Below are 20,344 nucleotides of genomic sequence, written 5' to 3' on the forward strand. Positions count from 1 at the left end.
GGAAAGAGAGGAAAGCCCTGTCCTGTTTCCAAAACAGGCAGCGTCCGCACCCTGCTCCAGCGAAGTAGCTGTGGGAGGCTGTGTCTGGGTGGGTGTGGGGGATGTGGCAAGGCACAGGGTGCTGGGTGGAGGTTGGGTCCTGGCCGGTGGGAGGTGTGTGGAGTGCTGAGTCCCAGGGGGAGTGGGATGGGTGCAGGATAGGGGCGAGGGGCCGTATCCTGTGGGGTGCAGTGTGGAGGCCGTGTCCCCCGTGGATGCAAGGTGCTGGGTGAGCTCCTGGGTGCTGCTGGGCGCTGGAGGGGTGCAAGTCCCGGGTGAACGCAGATGAGAATGGATGAAGGTCCTGGGCGGGTCCCGGATGGTGCTGTGTGGGTGCCGATGCTGGATGGATCCCGGGTGAGTGCGGTCTCAGGCGGGCGCCGGTGCCGGAGGGTGCCGAGTGCGGCGGCGCGCCACGTGCTCCCGCACGGGGTGTGCGGGGCAGGGCCGGGGCGGTGGGCGTGGCCAGCGGGGAGGCGTGGCGCGGGCGTTCCCGGCCCCACCCCTCCGCCGGGGCGAGCGGAGACTCCTCCCCGCCACGTGACGGCGCAGGCAGGAAGGCCGTGCCGGCGTCACGTGCCGAGGGCGGTGCCCAGAGCAGCTTCAGGCGCGGCGGCCGGCGCCCCGCCCCTGCTCGCCCCTCCCCCGCGGCGGCGCCCGGCCCCGCCCCTGCGCGCGGCGCGGCTCCGGAAATGGTCGTGCTGCGCTGCGCTGCGGCTGCGTCGGGCCGCGCGCGCTGAAGGAGACTGAAGGTAACGGGCGGGGGCGGGGCGGGCGCGCGCCGCGGGGGGGCGGGCGGGTGGGGGGGAGGGGGTTACCGGTACCGGGCCGCGCGCCGCCGCCCCGGGCCTCGCGCCGCCGGGCCCCGCCGCGCCGCTACCGCCGCCGCCACCACGTGGGCGCCGCCCCGCCGCCCGCCGTCGCCGGCCCTTTCCCCTGCCCGGTCCTGCTCCGCTCCCCGCCGGGCCCGGCCCGACCCTGCCGCCACAGTGGTCGCGCGCGGCGCCGCTCCGCGCCCACGTGCCGGCCGGTGCGCCCCGCCGCCGCGCACGTGCTCTCGCCGCCGCGCCCGCCTAGGCCCGCTGCCGCCGCACGTGGTGCGTGCCCCGCCGCCCCCGCCCCGTCGCGCCCGCCTGTGCCGCTGTCGGTGCCGGTGGGGCTGCGGGCCATGGCGGCGGCCGGCAGTGACACGTGTCCTTGGCAGAGGCCGCTGCCGCCGCGGGGGGGGAGCGGGGCCGCCGGATGCCGCACCGGGCCCCGCGCCGCGCCCCGCCGCCCCGGCCCCCCCGCGCTCCCCTCTCGCCGCCAAGATGGTGCCGGCGCCTCGGGCCTGCCCGCCGCCCTGGGACGGAACCGGCAGCGCCGGCCGGCCAGGCCGCCGCCTCGGCTTGGGGGGCGAGGCCGGGCTCGGGCCTGGCGGGGCCGGCTGCTCCCGGGCCGGCGCCGCGGCCTGTCCTGGCCCAGCCCTACCGCCGGGGACCGCCGCCTTGTGCGCGCCCGGCGGCAGCCCTCGCCGCCGCGGAGCGCTGCCTTCCGCCCCCCGGTTCCCCGCTCGGACAAGGCCTGGCTGCCCCGGCCCCCCCCAGCGCCCAGCCTCAGGCAGGGATCCCCCGCCCCGGCTGCGGGCCCAGCGCAGGCCGCGGGGCCCGGCCTCTCCCGGTGCGGGGGAGGCAGCGGCCGCGGCGGCTCCTCCTGTTGCAAAACCCCCCGGCGCTTCCCCTTCCCCACCCGGGACGGGACCTACCTCGCCCCGGGCACCAGCGGGCCGGCTGGGGAGGGGGCGGTGCGGGGCCCGGGCTGATCTCGGCCTGATCTCTCTCTTCCCCCTCCCTCCTCTCTCCCAAGTCAGTCGGATGAACGGTCTCTGCAGGCCCGCTCAGCCGGCCCAGGTTTTTCCCGCGGGGGGGTGAGTATCTCTCTCGCTCCCGGTTGTGCCGGCGGTTGGGGGGCTGGGGAGGCCGGGTCTGCCCGCGCCAAGACTGTCCCTGGACGTCCCCATCCCCTGTGTGACACCCCCCCCCCCACCCTCCGTGTTTTTTGGGGTGACCGGTGCTGAGGCCGAGCTGAGGTGGCCCGGTCTGCCGCGTCCCGGGGCTGGGCAGGGCGCGTGTGCTGGGCGGTCGGTGTCCCGGTGAGTTGGGGGCTGAGGGGAGCACCGGGGGGTGCAGCGCAGCCCCTGCCGCCTCCTGAAACCCCAGCGCGGGGGGGGGGGGGGGGGGCGTCCCCAAGGTGGGGTGGCAGCCCCCGTGCTAGAGTACAGCCCAGGGGGGCACAGGGCACCCCGCGGCCCGGGGGTGCCGGCGGGGCCCGGTGTCGGTGGGACGTGCCTCGCAGTGCCGCGCAGCGGGGCCGGGGGCCGGCAGCGCTGACGCGGCCGGGCATCGGGTTACAGGGAGGCACCGCGGCTGCTCCCTCTGGTGCCCCGGCCGGCAGCGGGTTTTGCTGGGTGCCGCGGGGTGCAGGGCAGCCCCGGCGGGGTGGGGGGGCACCGTGTCTCCTTCCTGCCCCGGCGGCCTTTGCACTGGGGCGAGGAGAGCCGCGCTGGCTGCTGAGAGCCGCGCTGGCTGCCAAGTCCCTCCCGGGACAGCCGGGAGCGTGCCCGGGCCGGCTGGGTGCCGGCAGTAGCGGGGGGCTGCAGGCTTGTCCTGGGTAGGGCAGTGGGCAGGAGCGTTGGCAGTGCGGGGGAACACGCGGGAGCTGTTCTCTGCCCTTCCCGGTGGGCGTTTGCGGTGTGTGCCCGGGACCCGGTGCCACCGTCAGGAACAGGTTTGGCCGGGCGGGGGAAGCGCTTAGTAGGTCAGCCGGGGTGGAGCCTGGCACGGCTGACGCTGGGGTGCCGCCGGCCCACCCAGCCCCCCGGAGCTGGTGGTGGCCTGGGTGCTGGTAGCAGGTCACAGGCACCGGTGCTGGCTTGTGTGGGATGCCCAGCTGGGCTCTGCTGGGTCGCCTCAGGGGGGTCAGTCCTGCTGGTGGGCACAGCTGGGTTTCGGGCATGGCAGGGGGCTTTGCTCCATAGGGCATGGGGACCTTCCTGGGCTGGGTGGCCTGGCAGTGCCCACCCTCTCCCTATGCCTTGGTGGGGCAGGCGGAAGGGGCTGGGGGATCTGCACCCTGGTGGGATGCTGTCTGTGAGGGCATGACTGGCATCTGGCTTTATGCTGAGGGGCTGGAGATGCCTTGGTTTTGGGGCTGATGTAGACAAGAGACAGATACCCAGGGTGCTGCCTGCCTCCGGCTCACACCCGCTGTCCCTGTCCCCACAGATAGCGAGGGGATCCTTATGCACAACCCCATGAAATGAACAAAGCTCCACAGCCCACAGGAGGAGCCCCGACAGCCCCGCACCCTGCCCCTTCTCCTGGACTGCCGCAGGTAACCGGCCCATTTGGGGTTGGGGGGACCCAACTTTGCCTCCCTGGTTTGTGCCGGGGACGGTGGTGCCATCTCCTTCCCTCCCTGCCTCCCTCCAGCCGACGTTCCCACCCGGTCAGACGGCACCTGTGGTTTTTAACCCGGCACCGACCTCACAAATGAATACGCCTTCTCAGCCGCGCCAGGTAAGGGCTTTGCCCTGGGTTGGAGGGGGCGATGCGGGGGATCCAGCAGCTTTCTGCTTCCCGGATGAGTAACCCCCATGGTGCTCGGGGGTTCTCAGAGCACTGTGGTGCCCCCCGGGGCCGGCGTGCACCTGCAAGGGGGAGCGTGCCCGTGATCCAGACCATGACTGCTGCCTGGCGACCTCCTGACCCTGGGGTAGCAGGGCAGACACCTCTGGCCGGGGATGCCCACTGAGTGACTGCTCTTCTCTCCTTCCTCCCCTTCCCCAAACCTCCCTCTCCTCCTCTCTCAGTTTCCAGCAGGGCCTCGGGCTATTCACCAGCAGGTACTAACCCGCTTCCCCCACCCCGCATGCCGAGTACCATGGCCTGACACTGCACAGAAACACCCACCCTGGGCACAAAGGGGCTGGGGAGCATGTGGGGACCCCAGAGTCAGGGGACAGGCTGATCTGGGGAAAGTGCGGGACACCCACTTGACTATGGGGGGGGGTTTCCCTGCAGTGTCTCCCCAATTTCCTCCTTGCATGAAGCCTGCAGCATGTGGCTGTGCCTGTGCTAACCCTGGCCCAGGCTGCTGCTTCTGCCTGTGCCCTTCCTCATCATCCTCTTCCTCTTCCCCACTTTGTGGGGGTCTCCCAGGGCCCTGCGGTGCCACGCAAGGCTCTGGACCTCCATCAGCCCTCTTGTGTGGAGGAACTGCTGGGGACAGATCTGACGATGTCCTTGGCTGTGCTGGCCGGAAGCCCCTCAAACCCTTCCGTGCCCCTCGGGGAGTCCCTGCAGGGGACCCCAGTGGATTTGGGATGTGTGCATGGGGCAAAGGGCTCCCCAGCCTCCTGTCCCCTCCTCTGCCAGCCACCCTGCGCCCAAGCCCTGTCCCAGTGCTGGTAACTCCTGTCTCTCTCTTTCCCCTTTTCCCTCTGTACGCGTGCACTTGCTAACAGGGAGGATTCAGGTCTCTTCAGGTAACACTTTCTACTTGCCCTGGGGTGCGTGTGTGGGCCCTTCCTTGCACGCTCACTGTTGGGCTTGAGCCGCTGCTCCCAGGGATGCTTCTACCTGGCAAAGGAGCTGGGTCGGGATGAAGGGCACGGGCCGGGGCGGGAATAGCCAGCTCCGCACACCCTCGCCGTCCAGCTCTGGCGTGGCTTGGCACGGTGGAACTATAGGTCCCAACCTTCAACGTGAGCACTGGGAGCCGGTGCGAAGCACGCTGGGGCCTGCCGCCAAGCTGCGTGCAGCCGTGGCTGTCTCCGGGTGCTGGAGCTGCCGGCCCATGTTGGGCTGGGAGGGGGCCGTGCCGGGCATGAGCTGGGTCAGGTGGCCCCACAGGTGCGTGGGGACAAGACAGTGCCAGGGTTGGGGGCAGCTCTGTGGGGAGGGCTGCATCCCGGCACGGTGGGGTTCTTTTCTCTCCCCATCCCCCCTGGAGCTGCTCCCCTCTCCCTGAGCCTACACTGACTTTTCAGGGTGATGCACACTGCCAGGCTGCTCCCCCCGGTGCGGGGTGGGAGGAGAGGTTCCCCCCGGGAGTGTTGGTGCCGAGTGGGGGTGCCGGTGCTCCACCTGATGCCGTGCCCCGTCTCTCTCCAAGCATTTCTACCAGAACAGGGCGCAGCCTCCTGCCAGCGCGTCCCGCGTGCAGAGTAACACGACGGCCCGGCCTGGCCCCCCTGCCCATGTGTATCCAGCTGCTTCCCAGGTGATGATGATACCCTCCCAGATATCCTACACACCTTCCCAAGGAGCCTATTACATTCCCGGACAGGTGAGGGCCGTGCCCTGGGCTCTACGGGAGGGGGCTAATGTGGGCACTGGTGGGGGGTGTTGCCTGGGGTTGGAGCCTAGGTCTGTTTTGGGGGATGGAGGGGGTCCCCGAAGCTCTCTGAGCACCCACTGATTTGAGTGGGGTGTTGCCCAGCTCTGCAGAGAGGCAGCAGGCACCATTGGTCCCCCTCACCAACAGCCTCCCAAGGCACCTGGCGCCCACTTTGCCTGCGTCCTGCTCCCTGCCTTGGTGCCCAGCCGCCTCACAGGCAGATTTGGGGGTACGTCCGTGATTTGGGGTTATGTCCGTGTCCCGTGGGGGAGGTAACTGACCTTTCTTCTTCTCCCCCGTTGCAGGGTCGCTCCACGTACGTCGTCCCGACCCAGCAGTACCCAGTCCAGCCCGGCGCCCCTAGTTTTTACCCTGGAGCCAGCCCCACAGAGTTCGGGACTTACGGTACAGACAGGGGGATTGTTCTGCTCCCTGGTGCTCTTCCAGCCCCACCACTCCCCTCTTTTTTTGCTCTCCTGCCCCTGGCCTCCCTACAGCCCCCTGCACTCAGGAGCTGAGCACAGACCCCTCTGCCTTTGCCAGCTCACTGGGGCTGTCTCTGTGACTCCATTAAAGCCGTTTTGGGGAGCAGGGGGTGTTTCCCATCTCCCAGCAGCAGCGAGGGCTGCACATCGTGTCCCACTAGTCCATCCACCCGTCCCTTTTCCAAATCGGGGCCATTTAATGTTTAACTCTCCTGGCGGAGGGCCGGCACAGACTTTATCCCCTGCTCTCTCTTGCTCGCTGTCAAGGCGGCGAGCAGTTTTGTGCTTGCTGACACCCCCCCGCCTCAGCTCCGTGCTCCCCAAGGCACAGAGCTGGGGGTGCCGGGGCTGTGCCGTGTCTGCCCTCTCCTGGTGCTGGGGAGCGGCACTGTGAGCAGCACCCCCCCCTTCCCCCTCTTACATGTGGCCACCCTGGCTGTGACTATATTTAGGCTTGGTCGTGCCCGGGAGGGCCGGCAGACACAGAAATGTGAGCCAAGGCCTCCAGCCCGGCCCCAGCACGGCAGCAAAGCATAGCTGGGGTGGAGATGGGCTTCTCCTGAGCCAGGTACGTGCCCGTCCTCCCTGCCTCTTGTCCCAGGGCCCAGCTGGCCCCTCGGAGGATGGAAGTGGCCCCTGGCAGCAGCCAGCTGCTGCATTCGGGCCAGGACAGCTGCTCTTTCATGCCTGGTGCTGGGGCATCGCCTGGGTATCTCTGTGGGGTCCCGGCATGGGTTTGACCTCCGCTTTGGGGCTGCTGCTCTTCCCTTGGGAGCTGACAGCAGCGCACCCCCTGCCTGTGAGGCCAGGTGGGTGGCCTGGCATTGTGTGCTCCTCAGTGGGTGAGATGGGCTGGCCCTCCTGGTCCCCAGAGCTGGGCAGCTTGGGGTCTCTCCTTCCCCTCGTGCCTGGCCCATCTGGTACCTCTACATCCCCCTGGGCAGCAGAGGGGTCGCCAGCTTGGGTACGGGGTGGTCACCAGAGCACCTTAGGGGGGAGTTCCAGGCTCAGCACAGCTGGGAAGGCACTGGAGCCAGAGGGGGCCAGGTCCCAGCTGTGCCTGTCCCCCCTGCCATGCCCACATCCTCGTGGCACTGCTCTGGGGGTGATGCTCATGGATGCCATGGGAGGAGCGGAGTGACTTTTGGGGGCCGTGCCAGCCCTGGATGGGGTCCAGCTCTGCCTCTGGCCCCTGGCACGCCTCCCTTCTCTGGGCTGGGCTCACTGGGGGCTGTGTGGGGAGCCCGAGCCCCTTGGTCTGGGTGTGAATGGAGGGTGCGGACGGGGCTGCCTGGTGCCGCCCTTGGGCTGGTGCCGGCCCCGGGGAGATAAGGGTGCCGGCAGGAAGGCGGCCGCCGGCGGGGCCAGGACACCCGCACCCAGCATGGCCGAGCGTCCTGGCGGGGCTGTCAGTGGCGTGGAGCCGGTGGGCACGGCGGGTGCCTGCGGGCCCCAGCTGGGCGTGGGGGCGGCGCGGGGACGCTCTGCTTCACAGGGAAGGAATTCAGTCAGGCCTGTCGGGCAGGTTGGGACGATCCGGGCCGGATGCGATGGGGGTTCGTTGCAGAGCGGCACAGGCTCCCCAGGCTGCTGGCAGACCCCTGTGTTTGGGGAATCAAGTGGTGCCCAGGACAGGCTTGGAGGATCTGGGTTGGCTCGTCCATCTGACGCTCTCTCCTCTCCTCCAGCGGGTGCTTATTACCCGGCGCAGGGGGTGCAGCAGTTCCCGGCAGGGGTCCCCACCGCCCAGGTCATTGTAAGCCAGCAGCCGCCGATCCCCCCGAAACGAGAGCGCAAGACGGTAAGGAGCCATCTGCCTCCGGGCACGGAGGGGTGCTGGCACACAGGAGGGGATGGTGCCAGCCCTTGGTGCCTGCCGTACGCGGGCTGGGATGTGGTGCGGCACACCGGGGAAAGGGATGGCGCGGACCTGAGGGGCTCAGCGGGGGGACGGGGGTGCGTGGTGGGTGCTGGCGACCTTGGCTGTCCCGACGGGCAGCATTGTGCTGAGTCACAGCTCCTGGAGGGGGGGTGGGGGTGCCGCGGCTGCCAACTGCTGTCTGCTCCCGGAGATGCCGGTGCTCGGAGGCCTCGTGCGGGGCCTATTTATAGCGGGGAGCCGGGCGGCTGCTGGCACGGCCCTGTGCCGGGGGGCAAGGGGTGCAGCTGGGCCAGGGAGGGGGGATGCTGGCGCTTCCCCAGTGGAGGGGCCTCAGTTCCCCTTTGCTTCTGCTCTTGCTGCCCTAGGGGCACGTCGTTTGGGGCGGGGAGAACAAGGCTCCTTGCTATGCTCTGCCCCCCACCAAGGTCCTAGATCCACATGTCCCCCCCACTCACCCCACAGTCCTGTGGCTCCTGCTGCACCTACGGCAGGCACAGGGGCTGATAAAGCTGCATCTGTCTGGGGTGGCACAGGGCTTGCTGTGATGTTTGTGTGCCAAGGCTGGTCCCACATGCTACCCTTGAAACAGAGGCGTCCACGCAGCCCCTATACCAGCATGGCAGTGCGTTGGGATCCCCTAGCCCCTGGGGACACGGTTCTGGCTACCTGTTGCAATGGCTTGCAAGGCTCGCCCTGTCCCACGCTGTCCCTTCCTGCTGGACATCGGGGCAGGCTGGTGTCTGTGGGGTGCTGTGCCCCGTGAGGAGTGGAGGTGACACCCACCAGTCCCCAAGCTGCCTGTGACCAGGGCAGGCACAGCCCTGAATGAGCTGCTCGCCTCTCCCCTTGGAGAAGGGAGAGTCCTGGCGTGTCAGGCACAGGGAAAGGGGGTGGCCTGTGTGCTGTGCCTCTCACCCCACTGACAGTTTCCCCCTCTCCACCCTGACCTGCGGACAGATCCGGATAAGAGACCCTAACCAAGGTGGCAAAGACATCACTGAAGAAATCATGTCCGGAGCAAGGACCTCATCCACCCCCACCCCTCCGCAGGTAAGGGGACTCCCTGACTCCTGACTGGGGCACCAATAAGTGCCGTGGGTCCTGCTGAACTCCTACTTTTCCCCCTCAGGCTGGAAGCAGTTTGGAGCCCCAGGCCAACGGAGAGACCCCCCATGTAGCAGTTATTGTCCGGCCAGGTGAGCACCTGTTCTGGGGGTGGGTGTGCAGCCAGCATGGCTGCTGCCAGGCTCCCTGTTACTGGCACTGTGGGGGGCAAGATGCCAGCTGAACTGTTCTCTGGTTCACCTGGGGCTTGTGAAGTCAAACATGTTCCCTACATAACCTGGAGGACAGTGTCCCCATCTTGGGTCCTGGTTCATGGTGGTTGTCTGCTCACCCCAGTTGTCCCCTGGGTGCTGGAGGACCTGTGTTGTCCCTGTCGCATGTTGGCGATGTAGGTTGACACATCTGTCCGTACACTTTCCTGCAGATAGAGGGATCTGGGGGGGATGCAGGGTGAACAGGGGATTGGAGAGCCCTCCATTAATGCCACCCACCTTGCAGATGACCGCCCGAAGCCTGCGCTGGTGGTGAGCAAGCCCGTCTCCCTGGAGCCCAGCAAGTCGGCGTCCCCGTCGCCTCCCCCTCCCCTCATTCCCGAGGTGGAGCCTGTGGTGCTCTCAGCCATGACGCTGGTGCCAATGGAGCCCCCCGTGGACGCGGACACTAAAGCGGAGCTGGGCGAGGCGCCGCCCGACCCACACAAGACGTTTAGCGCCATCACTACAGTGCCAGGGGCCGTGGAGCTGCCCCTCGTGCCCACGCCTGACATGGACGCAGTGGTCGCGGAGGAGGAGGAGGAGGAGGTCGCCATTCCCCTCCCAGAGCCTGCCCCACAGGCGCCTGCACCCCCTGAGGTGCTACCGGTGCCCGTTGCCCCCGTGATGCCAGCCGTGCCCCTGGTGCCGGCTGCGCCGTCGCCGCCACCCGTTGTACCACAGGCCCCTGAAGCACCCGCCAAACCCGCCTCCCCCAGCCCCACGCTGCCCCGGGAAGAGCCCTGCCCCGAGCCCGTTGTCGAGCCTGCCGCTGAGGCCAACGGAGTCTTAGAGGAGGCGCCTGAGCCGATCCCCGAGGTGCCCGTGTGCCAGCCGGTGCCTGCGCCGGTGCCCGCACCCAGCCTGGACTCACCCATTGCTCAGCCTGAAGAGCTGCCCCTGCCCAACGGGATGGAGGGCACCAGCAAAGCAGAGCCGAGCGAGGAGCAGCCTGAGTCGGACGTCAGTCCCATCTCAGAGCCCGAGGAGCCGGCGCAGCCTGGCACCCCCACCTCTCCCCCAGCAGAGGAGGAGGAGGAGGAGAGCGAAGGCCCCAGCGAGGCCCAGGAGCAGAGCTCGAGCCCGACCCCTGCCCCTTCGCAGACCTTGGAGGCGACCGCACAAGGTTGGGGTTGCTGGACTGAGGCGTACGGGGTGCCCCAGGGTGGGTGTTGAGTGATGGGGGTTGGTCACCTCGGTGGGGTGCCAGGCATAGGGTACAGGGTGGGTATAGGAGAGGGAGATGGGATTAAGTGACCCAGGATGCATGGGTATGGGGTGCTGGGGGGGCACAAGGTGCCTGTGGATGGCGAGATGGGGTAAACGTCTGGGGAGTGCATCATGTGTGGGAGTACGGGGTGGGTATAGAGGGGTGTGTGTGGGGTGCCCTAGGTCATGAGGTGCCATGAGAATTGTGTTTTATGGGGTGCCTTGTGCAGGGTGAGTGTATTGGGGTTGTATCTGGGGGCCATCCCCAGCCGTCCAGGGGCACGGGGAGGTGCAGCGTGTGAAGGAGTGGCAGCGGAAATAAGGACCTATGGGGCTGTAGCTGTGTTGGGCACTCTGCGTAGGGGTGTGCAGTACATCGGGGTGCCTGGGGAAAGTGGGGTGCCCTGAGAGTGTCCTGGAACAAAGATATGTCTGTCTGCTTTTTGTTTTGTTTTGTTTTTTTTTTTTTCAAGCACTTTGCACAGGAGCGTGGGGGTTACATAGGGATGCTGAGGGAGATGAATAAGCAGGATATGCTCATATGGAGCACCCTGTGCAGGAATACACAGGGACTATAGGAGGGTGACTTGGGGAGAGATGTGATTCTGGGAGGCACCTCTGTGTGGAGTGGTGTATAGGGGTTCTGTGCCAGGGAGGAGAGCGTACGTGGGGCAGAGGTGTGCGTGGGAGTGTCTGTAAGGACCGCCCTGCAGAGGGGTGTGGGTGTTTGTAGGGATCCCTGGAGGAGGACGGGGAGCGATGTGTTAGAGAAGAGGTGTTGGATGGGGTGCTGCAGAAAGGAACAGGGTAAACTGGGATGCAGTGGCCGGATGGGGAGAGGTGTGAGGTGTGCCTGCGTGGGGTGTATTCTGGGGTTGCGTGCACAGGGAGCAGGGTGCTTTGGCAGGGTGCGTGTGGCATCTGCAGGACTGCGGATGCCCAGGTGGGTACATGATGTGTTTGAGGACGAGGGCTGCACTGGAGTGGTGGGACTACATTCCGGTGGCTCCCTGTGGCCCCATCCAGAAGCTGGCCTGGTGTTACCAGTGCCTCACTGGTGACCCTGGAGCTGGTGTCCGAGTAGGTGGGGAACTGGGAGAGTTTCTGTCCCTTACCTCTCTGCTTCTCCTCCCAGTCGCCGTGTCGGTGCCAAAGAAAAAGCGAAGGTTGAAGGAGCTGAACAAGAAGGAGGCAGTAGGCGATTTGCTGGATGCCTTTAAAGAGGTGAGTGTCCCACGGGTGTCTGAGAGGGTCATCCTGTGTCCCGTCTCCTCCTGTGATGAACTCTGCTTTGTGCCATCGTGTCTGGGCCACTGATGCTCCCATGATGGTAATGAGGATCTGAGGGGAAGTGGACACCTGGGTGCGGGGTGGAGGGGGCAGGACTGGACTCGAGGAGTGACTGCTGTCCCTTGCAACACAATCTCAGATCAGCGACAGTGCCTCGGAGACAGAGAACAAGCCCCCTGTGTCTGCCCCTGCCCATGAAGTGGAGGACGTGGCTCCTGCCCGTCCACAGGAAGAGTCAGAGGAGACGTGGGAGGAGAAGGAGGACAAGCTGGCCCCGGAGAAGGGCAAGGCTGCCGACCAGAAGTACCGCTACAAGGAAGGTGAGCCGTGCTTTGGCCCAGGCCTCTGCTGGGAGCCACCATCTCTGGATCGAGTGGTGGGGAGGGTGGGGGTGGCATGGTCCAGCTGTCCTGATCCTCACGCTGTCCTCCCATCTTGTCCCCAAGCCTGACATGGATTGGGGGAGAGACCCCAGTGTGAGAGTCCTGGCAGGAGGCAGGTAGCTGATAGCATCAGACTTTCTATCTAAGCAAGCAGTGTCATGCTCATGGTGTACCAGGCTGAGGCACCTCTTGTGGTTTTCTGCATCCCACCTCACTAGTCCCTGGGTGGGCCTGGACCTGCCGTAGCTTGGGGTAGAGGATCTGGGACAGGCCATGTCAAGGTCTCCCTCTGCCCCCACTGCAGAGCAATGGAAGCCACTGAACCCCGAGGAGAAGAAGCGATACGACCGGGAGTTCCTGCTGGGCTTCCAGTTCATCTTTGCCAGCATGCAGAAACCTGAGGGGCTGCCCCAGATCACGGATGTGGTGCTGGACAAGGTCGGTGCGGCCCTGGAAATTATGGGAGTATGGGTGGAGCCCGGGTGTGGGGTCTGGCTCTGCTGCTCTGTTCCTTGTCAAGGCAGGGCTGGGACTTGCCTGCTGTGCTCGGGGTCCCATTGCAGTGTCTTCAATGAGCCTTGAGCCTGGGGTGGTGTGTGGGGGCACCTTTGGGGCCATTTTTCCAGTTCTTTGTCCCGGCGCTGAGGCTGGGGGATGGATCCGTCCCACTCCTCTGCCCCCGGGCATCCTCAGCCCTGTGTACCTTCGCAGGCCAACAAGACCCCACTGCGGGCACTTGACCCCATCCGCCTCAGTGGCATGAACTGCAGCCCTGACTTCACCCCCTCCTTCGCCAACCTGGGCCGGCCTGTCATGGGCAACCGGGGCCTGGTGAGTATCTCCTCGCTTCGTCTGTGCTGTGCCCCTCCGCTTCTCTGTGATGATCAAGCCTTCGAGCCGCTGTGTCTGGGCCACTGATGTCCGTGATGGAGCTGAGGATCTGAGCGGGCGGATGGAGACACCCTGGGAGCCAGCCTGGCTGGTCCCGGAGCAAAGAGCTGAGTTTCTTCTCCCCGTGTCAGCCCTCAGGATTGGGTCCCCGCCGCTCCCAGCAGAGCCAGAGGAAGGAACCCCGCAAAATCATTGCCACTGTGTCCCTCAACGAGGATGTCAAGCTGAACAAGGCTGAGAAGGCCTGGAAACCGAGCAGCAAACGTGCCTCTGAGGAGGAGGATCCTGAGAACATCAAGACGCAGGTGGGAGCTGGGACAGGTGGGTGGTGGGATGGAAGGGGGGCACATGCTAGGCTCTCGCTGACCCTGCTGTCTTTGCAGGAACTTCTCCGCCGTGTCCGCAGCATCCTCAACAAGCTGACACCCCAGATGTTCCAGCAGCTGATGAAGCAGGTGATGGAATTGTCCATCGACACGGAGGAGCGGCTCAAGGGCGTCATCGACCTCGTCTTTGAGAAGGCCATCTCGGAGCCAAACTTCTCTGTTGCCTATGCTAACATGTGCCGTTGCCTTATGGGGGTGAGCAGAGCTGGGGTACTCCCACCGAGCTGGCAGGGGTTTGTTCGGGGGCCTTGGCTGAGCTCAGCAGGGTGCCGGCCCTTTTGTGTGGGGAGGGCAAAGTGGGGTGTGTGGATGGAGGACCAAGTTCAGAGTTTTAGCAGGGCATCACAAAGGGTATAGGGTGACTTTTCCCTGGTTTGAGCAGTTTCTGGGTCTTAGCTGGCCAGCTTTTGGGGGAGACACGACTCATGCTCCTTGCCTGGGTTGTACTTCTCCCTGCAGCTCAAAGTGCCCACAACAGACAAGCCCACGGTGACTGTGAACTTCCGCAAGCTGCTTCTCAACCGCTGCCAGAAGGAGTTTGAGAAGGACAAGGACGATGATGAGATCTTTGAGAAGCGGCAGAAGGAGATGGACGATGCCAGTGCTGTGAGTTGGGGTGGGAGGCTGCAGCTGAGGGTTTGCACAGGTGTCCTTAGGGTGGCTCTGGGCTCTAAGCTGCCCTGCTATGCGCCCCCCTGCAGCCCGAGGAGAAGGCACGCATGAAGGATGAGCTGGAGGAGGCGCGGGACAAGGCCCGCCGGCGATCCCTGGGCAACATCAAGTTCATTGGAGAGCTCTTCAAACTGAAGATGTTGACAGAGGCCATAATGCATGACTGTGTGGTGAAGCTGCTCAAAAACCACGATGAGGAGTCTCTTGAGTGCCTTTGCCGCCTGCTTACCACCATTGGCAAGGACTTGGACTTCGAAAAGGCCAAGGTACCCCTTGTGCTGCCCTGCCTTGCCTTGCTGTGCCCTTGCTTTTGGGAGGTATGTGACCGTGACTCTCTCCCTCTATAGCCCAGAATGGACCAGTACTTCAGTCAGATGGAGAAGATCATCAAAGAGAAGAAGACATCGTCCCGAATCCGTTTCATGCTCCAGGATGTGATTGACCTCAGACGGGTAAGGCACGTGGCCTGTTACTGTCTGGGGACTGCTCTCTGTCCCCTGCTTGGTCCCATGGAGCTGCTGGCCTGTGTCCTCTGAGTGCCAGCAGCCCGTGCATCCCTGGAACGGGAGAGGTGGGTGTGTAAGCTGTGACAAGCCCCAGAGACACCATGCTAGCCCCCAGCCCTTGGTTAGTGTGGTAACAGTAGTGGGCGTACAATAACAGGCTGCTGTTTAATGCAGGGGGGCTCGTGATACTGAGCCCTTTTGTGCCAAAAGCTGCCACAGCATGCGGGGAGCTGTGCTGGCTGACGTGGGAGATGGGCCTGAGGCTTTGAGGGTGGAACGGCTGGGAAGGGGCAATGCCTCTGCCTCTGTCCTCCAGCCAGCTCAGTGCTCCCTTCTCTCGCCTGCCTTGCCCCCTGCAGAATAGCTGGGTGCCGCGGCGAGGAGACCAGGGCCCCAAAACCATTGACCAGATCCACAAAGAAGCAGAGATGGAGGAGCATCGGGAACACATCAAAGTGCAGCAGCTCATGTCTAAGGACAAGAGGAGAGGACCCCCTGGGCCGTCCTCTAGTGGTGAGTGCCTGGGCTCAGGGGCACCTGAGGCTGCCAGGTGTGGGTTGTGCCTGCTGGGCACTGCTGGAGGCTGGGCTGTGCCTTATGTCTGTCCCTCTTGTGCCCAGGTGGACGTGGGAGCCTGGTTGCGGATGATGGCTGGAACACAGTGCCCATCAGCAAGGGCAACCGGCCCATCGACACCAGCCGGCTAACGAAGATCACCAAGGTGAGGCTGGGGGTGCAGTGTGGGCAGCTGAGCCAACTGCCTGGCTCGGACCTGCCTCGGTGTGGGGTTCAGAGCTGACTATGTCTCTCCACCTACAGCCCGGATCCATTGACTCCAACAACCAGCTCTTTGCGCCGGGCGGGCGGCTGAGCTGGGGCAAAGGCAGCAGCGGAGGGTCTGGCGCGAAGCCTGCAGATTCAGGTAGGCAGAGTGAGGTCAGCTGGGTGCTGTTAGGTGGGAGCAGGGACCCTTCCCCACGCGGTTCCTGTACTGGGGAGGTGCCGAACTCTGAGGCTCCCCTCTTTTCACGCCCAGCATCTGATTCAGGGCGACCGGCCACGAGCACCTTGAACCGCTTCTCAGCGCTCCAGCAGTCGACCCCGGCTGAGAGCCCGGAGTCCCGCCGTGTGGTGCAGAGGTGAGGGGCCAGCTCTGCCTTGGCATGTGGGGGTGTTGGTCTGAAGCCCGGGGAGGAACCCCCCCAATCAGGCAGTGGTCAGTCAATGTGTAAACAAACCCCAGAGCCTGGGGTCTCGGCTGGAATAATCCCCTGCAGCAGGAAGGGGCCTTGGTGAGGCTCGGGGTCCGTGGCGAGTCCTTGGTGGCAAAGAAGGCTGTCCCCACCCTGGGCTTCTTCCCTGCTGTTTGTCACTTGAGGGACCGCACCTGGGTGCTGGGTGTGTTCTGGGGGTCCTAGGACCAGTTGGACTTTGCTAGGCTGGAGGGAGTCCTGTGGAGGCTGGAGCACGAGGTCCCTGAGGAGAGTTGGAGTTGGGATTGTTCAGAAGAACAGGAAAACAATGGGGGATCTCACCGCAATCCGCAGCAGAGGGTGTGGGCAGGATGGGGCCAGGCTCTGCTCAGCCATGCCGAGGGACAGGGTGAAAAGCAAAGGGCATGAGTTGGAATGGAAGAAACAGGGAAAAGTGTTTTCCCCTGAGGGTGGTGAAGTGCTAGAAGAGGCCCTGGAAAGGGCTGGGATTGCGGTGGGACAGCCTTACCTTGCAGAGCTCTGCAGGCTGGGGTCAGGGAGGGTGGCGACTGGGCTCTTCATTCACGCTGTGTCCGTCCTCCTCCCACCCAGGAGCAGTTCCAGCCGCGACAGATCAGAGAAGGCTGGGGACAGAGGGGACCGGGAGTCGCGTTCGGAGAAGGGCAGCGACCGCCTCGAGCGCTCCGACCGGGGGGAGCGGGCGGATAGGAACAGGTCTGCCCTCACCAAGAGGAGCTTCAGCAAAGAGACAGAGGACAGGAGCCGAGAACGGGAGAAGCAGGGCGGCCCCGAGGCCGTGCGCAAGGCTGCTAGCATGACGGAGGAGCGGGACAGGAGCCGAGAGACCAGTGAGCTGGGGAGGAGTGGTGTTCAGGGGGTATGGCTGCGGGCTGGGGCTCTGCCTGGCCCAGGCGGTGCCTGATCCTTGCTCTCTCCTTGCAGTTAAGCAAGAGTCGGCACCTCCTGCAGCATCCCCCAAGCCTGTGCTGTCGGAAGAGGAGCTGGAAAAGAAATCCAAGGCGATCATAGAGGAATACCTGCACATCAATGACATGAAGGTGAGAGGAGAGGGTGGCCAGGCACAGCACCATATGGCCCCTGTAATGTGCTGTCTGCTTCCCTGGGCAGTGGTGCTTGGATGAGGAAGGGGGAATCTGGGGCTGGCCATGGGGCAGTACTGACCCCCCATTTCCCTGCAGGAGGCCCTGCAGTGTGTGCAGGAGCTGGGCAGCGCCTCCTCGCTCTACATCTTCGTGCAGAACGGCATCGAGTCCACGCTGGAGAGGAGCACCATCTCCCGTGAGCACATGGGCGTGCTGCTGTGCCAGCTGGTGAAGGCAGGCACGCTCTCCAAGGAGCAGTACTACAAAGGGTGAGAGACCCCGAGCTGGTGTTTGCCTGGTTTGGAATTTGGTCCTGCCTCGAGTGGGGCTCATTTAAGAGATCTCCCAAGGTCTCTCCTAGCTGAGGGTATGGGGGATGCTGGATCCCAACTGCCCCCTCTGCCCTGCAGTCTGCGAGAGATCCTGGAGATCGCAGAGGACATGGAGATCGACATCCCACACATCTGGCTATACCTGGCCGAGCTCATCACCCCCATCCTGCAAGAGGAAGGCATCCCCATGGAGGAGCTGTTCAGGTGAGGGCCGTGGCCCTCCACGGGATTGCCATGGGGTCCCAGGGGGGATGTCCTGGGGACAGGTGATTCAACCAGGTCTCTTGTGCCCTGCAGGGAGATAACGAAGCCCCTGGTGCCCATCGGGAAGGCCACCACACTGCTGGTCGAGGTGCTGGGCTTGTTGTGTAAGGGCATGGTAAGTGCGTGGGGTGTGCGTAGCTGCCGGCTGCTGTTTCAGGAACTGGCAGCTGGCTTGGGGACAGTTTGAGATGTGGGGACTGAACCCCTCTGCCACGAGAGGGTATGGCAGGGGGCATCCTCTGGTGTCTGAGTCATGGGGATGGCATGGCCAAGCCATGGTGTCCCCCTCCCTGGTGATGGAGGGCATGGGGTGCTGATGCTGACTCTGTTCTGCAGAGCCAGAAGACCGCAGGCAAGCTGTGGCGAGATGGGGGCCTGAGCTGGAAGGAATTCCTGCCCGAGGACCAGGATGTCAACAAATTTGTCACAGAGCAGGTGGGAGCTCAGCTGTGGTGAGGGGCAGAGATGGGCCGTGGGGGGACCTTGATGGGTTGTGCTGCCCAGGGCATGGTGTTTCTCTGTGCTGCCTTCAACAACTCATCTCTGCCCACTCCCTTAGAAATTGGAGTACACGATGGGGGACAGCTCAGACACGCCAAGCCGCAAGGAGCTGACCTCGGAGGAGCTGTGCAAGCAAATGGATGAACTGCTGCAAGAGAACCCGAACAACCAAAGAATATATGACTGGATTGAGGTGAGGGTGCAGGCACAATGCCTGTGGGTCCTGGGGCTCCCTCCTGGCTCCCTCCCTGCCTCACAGCCCCTCTACCCTCCCTCCTCCAGGCCAACCTGAGTGAGCAGCAGGTCTCATCCAACGCGTTTATCAGGGCTCTGATGACATCCGTGTGCCACTCGGCCATCATCTGTGAGTACCAGCATGAGGTGGAGGAGGGGGATTGGAGGGTCATCTGCCCATGCTGCTCCCCTCTCATGCCCTGTTTCCTGCAGTTGAGAACCCCTACCGTGTGGACGCCCTGGTCATCCGCAACCAAGCCAAGCTGCTGCAGAAGTACCTGAGGGATGAGCAGAAGGAGCTCCAGGCGCTCTATGCCCTACAAGCCTTGGTGGTCAAGTTGGACCAGCCTCCCAGTGAGTGTCACGGGATGGGTGGGCTGAGGAGGGGGGTGACAGGCACGTCCCCACCCCAGCAGGGTGGCTGTTGGCTGGGGAATGGCAAGGACTCCCCTTTGTCCCCTCCCAGACCTGCTACGGATGTTCTTCGATGCCCTCTACGATGAGGATGTCATCAAGGAGGAGGCTTTTTACAAGTGGGAGTCCAGCAAGGACCCGGCCGAGCAGCAGGGCAAAGGGGTGGCACTCAAATCGGTGACAGCCTTTTTCACCTGGCTCCGGGAAGCTGAAGACGAGTCGGACAACAACTGAGCAGGCATGAGGAGGAGGAGGAGGAGGAAGGAGGGAGAGAGAGTGGGGCACCCTGGGGGGAGCGACTCCATCCCCTCCCACCGCTGGTGCCCCTGGACTTGCTGATGCTGGGGCTGAGGGACCTGTGGTACCCCCCACAGCCCCCCTCTCTCTCTCCAGTTCTCCTCCCCTGCCTCCTCCTCCCAGTCCCGGTTCTGTTTGCGAGGCTTGTGCTAGTTGGTCATGATGATGAGAAATGGTTGCTGATGGAGGCGACTGTCATGGCCCCCCCTTGGGGCCTCTACTCTCCCCCCCTCCCAGCTCCAGGAGCAGGGCAAGCACCCCTGGGCTCATGTCATGGGGAGGGCGGATGGGATGGGGACATAATCTCTCCCCTCCTTTCCTCCCTCCTCTTCCTCTTCCCCACTTCTTGCTGAAATATAGAGAGATTATATATATATAAACTTATTAAATTTGGTTTGGGGACAGGAGCGTGATTTCTCCCCTTCCCCTGTCCTCTCTCTATTCCTCCATCACTGCCTGGACTCCCTCTCTATGGTTTTTTATTTTAAATATAAATCATTTCCCCCTCCCAGCTCCTGCTCTGACACCTGGGGAAGGGTGCTGGGGGGGAGAATGGGGGGGTGACCCCTTCTCTCTGGGCCAGGCTCAGTCCCCTTCTTCCCCCCCAGAGCCCCCATTCTCCTCCCAAACGTTTAAAGCCACAACTGGGCAAGCGACGGGACGGCCCCCCATCCGCGTCCCCTGTATTTATAGAGCGCCGGATGTGACGAGCCACACATGTAATTATTAAAACAAGGATTCAATTACTGGTCACGTGAATTTGTAAATAATTTTTTTCTTTTTTTTTTCTTTATGGAGTATTTAATTGAAGATTTAAAGGCATCTTTTCACCTTAAAACTGGAAATAAAAGAACATTGCTAAATAATGCCCCGTGTGCCGCTGTTGCCGCCCCCCCTGTCCCATGTCCCTTGTGCCTGGGCTGGTGTGGGGGTGCCAGCCTGGACCCCAGGCAGGGACCAGCCTCCTCTGGCACCCCAAAGGCAGATGGTAGGTACCTCCCACCCTGGGGCTGGGAGGGTGATGAGGGGCTCAGATGTGCCTGGAGCCAGGCCCTCCTGGGGTCCTCGCCTTGCCAGGTCTACCTGGCACAGGGTGCCCTGTGGTGGAGCAGGCAGCCCTGCCCGCACCCTGATGGTGGAGCAGCCAGTATGTCCCCAAGTGTCCCTTTTCCTGCAGGAACAGAAGTGGCAGGAGCTGTGTGGTCTGCTTGGGCTCTGCCTTGGGGCAGGAGAGCAGGGGAGGTGTGCCAGGTTCCCCCCATACCTTCCCACTGGGGGGGATTCTCTCTCGGCACTCCCCTGCCTTGTCTTGGCAGTTGAAGTGGAGATGGGGTAAGGCTGGGCTTGCCCTGGCCCTACTGGGCATCCCCTGTAGGGTTGGCCCTACTGGGGACAGTGGCGAGGGTGGGCTGGCTCCTGGTGGCACTGGGCTGGTCTTTGCTGTGTCGGGCTGCCTCTTGCTGAGTCACCCTGGCCAGGGCCCAGAGGGTACAGAATAATTAACTGGAGGCTGTTCCCCAGATTAGAGGATGATCTGTCTGAGCTGC

The 20,344-nt window shown here is 64.1% G+C and overlaps 1 protein-coding gene and 2 non-coding genes across 3 annotated transcripts; all 3 read left to right on the forward strand.

The window, feature by feature from the left end:
* The first annotated feature begins 754 nt into the window (after nt 1-754).
* Nucleotides 755-19,634, forward strand: EIF4G1 (eukaryotic translation initiation factor 4 gamma 1). The gene is made up of 35 exons (XM_086618583.1): nt 755-791; nt 1,885-1,945; nt 3,303-3,411; nt 3,510-3,596; nt 3,890-3,922; nt 4,544-4,564; nt 5,194-5,367; nt 5,724-5,823; nt 7,592-7,704; nt 8,743-8,835; nt 8,915-8,981; nt 9,349-10,227; nt 11,446-11,540; nt 11,740-11,920; nt 12,288-12,421; nt 12,677-12,814; nt 13,006-13,179; nt 13,258-13,455; nt 13,720-13,866; nt 13,962-14,198; nt 14,280-14,384; nt 14,798-14,951; nt 15,059-15,159; nt 15,258-15,360; nt 15,475-15,577; nt 16,244-16,500; nt 16,595-16,710; nt 16,852-17,024; nt 17,166-17,291; nt 17,385-17,466; nt 17,688-17,786; nt 17,911-18,045; nt 18,135-18,216; nt 18,300-18,440; nt 18,553-19,634. Exons 3-35 carry the CDS (start codon nt 3,337-3,339, stop codon nt 18,732-18,734), a joined length of 4,905 nt encoding a protein of 1,634 aa, XP_086474709.1. The 5' UTR covers nt 755-791; nt 1,885-1,945; nt 3,303-3,336; the 3' UTR covers nt 18,735-19,634.
* LOC147528124 (small nucleolar RNA SNORD66) lies at nt 11,582-11,659 on the forward strand. The gene has a single exon (XR_015222421.1). It is a non-coding gene; the product is annotated as a small nucleolar RNA SNORD66 (small nucleolar RNA).
* LOC147528125 (small nucleolar RNA SNORD66) lies at nt 12,856-12,931 on the forward strand. Its single transcript, XR_015222422.1, has one exon. It is a non-coding gene; the product is annotated as a small nucleolar RNA SNORD66 (small nucleolar RNA).
* Nucleotides 19,635-20,344: the final 710 nt, after the last annotated feature.

Source organism: Tauraco erythrolophus, chromosome 11, assembly GCF_009769465.1.
Source record: "Tauraco erythrolophus isolate bTauEry1 chromosome 11, bTauEry1.pri, whole genome shotgun sequence".
In the NCBI taxonomy this organism is placed as follows: Eukaryota; Metazoa; Chordata; class Aves; order Musophagiformes; family Musophagidae; genus Tauraco; species Tauraco erythrolophus.

What these genes read in the sequence shown, in the direction of transcription:
- EIF4G1 (XM_086618583.1), top strand. Translation starts at nt 3,337, where the DNA reads ATGAACAAAGCTCCACAGCCCACAGGAGGAGCCCCGACAGCCCCGCAC. An exon ending in AGCAGTTATTGTCCGGCCAG is followed by an intron (nt 8,982 to 9,348) that starts GTGAGCACCTGT and finishes CCCACCTTGCAG; the next exon opens with ATGACCGCCCGAAGCCTGCG. An exon ending in TGCACATCAATGACATGAAG is followed by an intron (nt 16,711 to 16,851) that starts GTGAGAGGAGAG and finishes ATTTCCCTGCAG; the next exon opens with GAGGCCCTGCAGTGTGTGCA.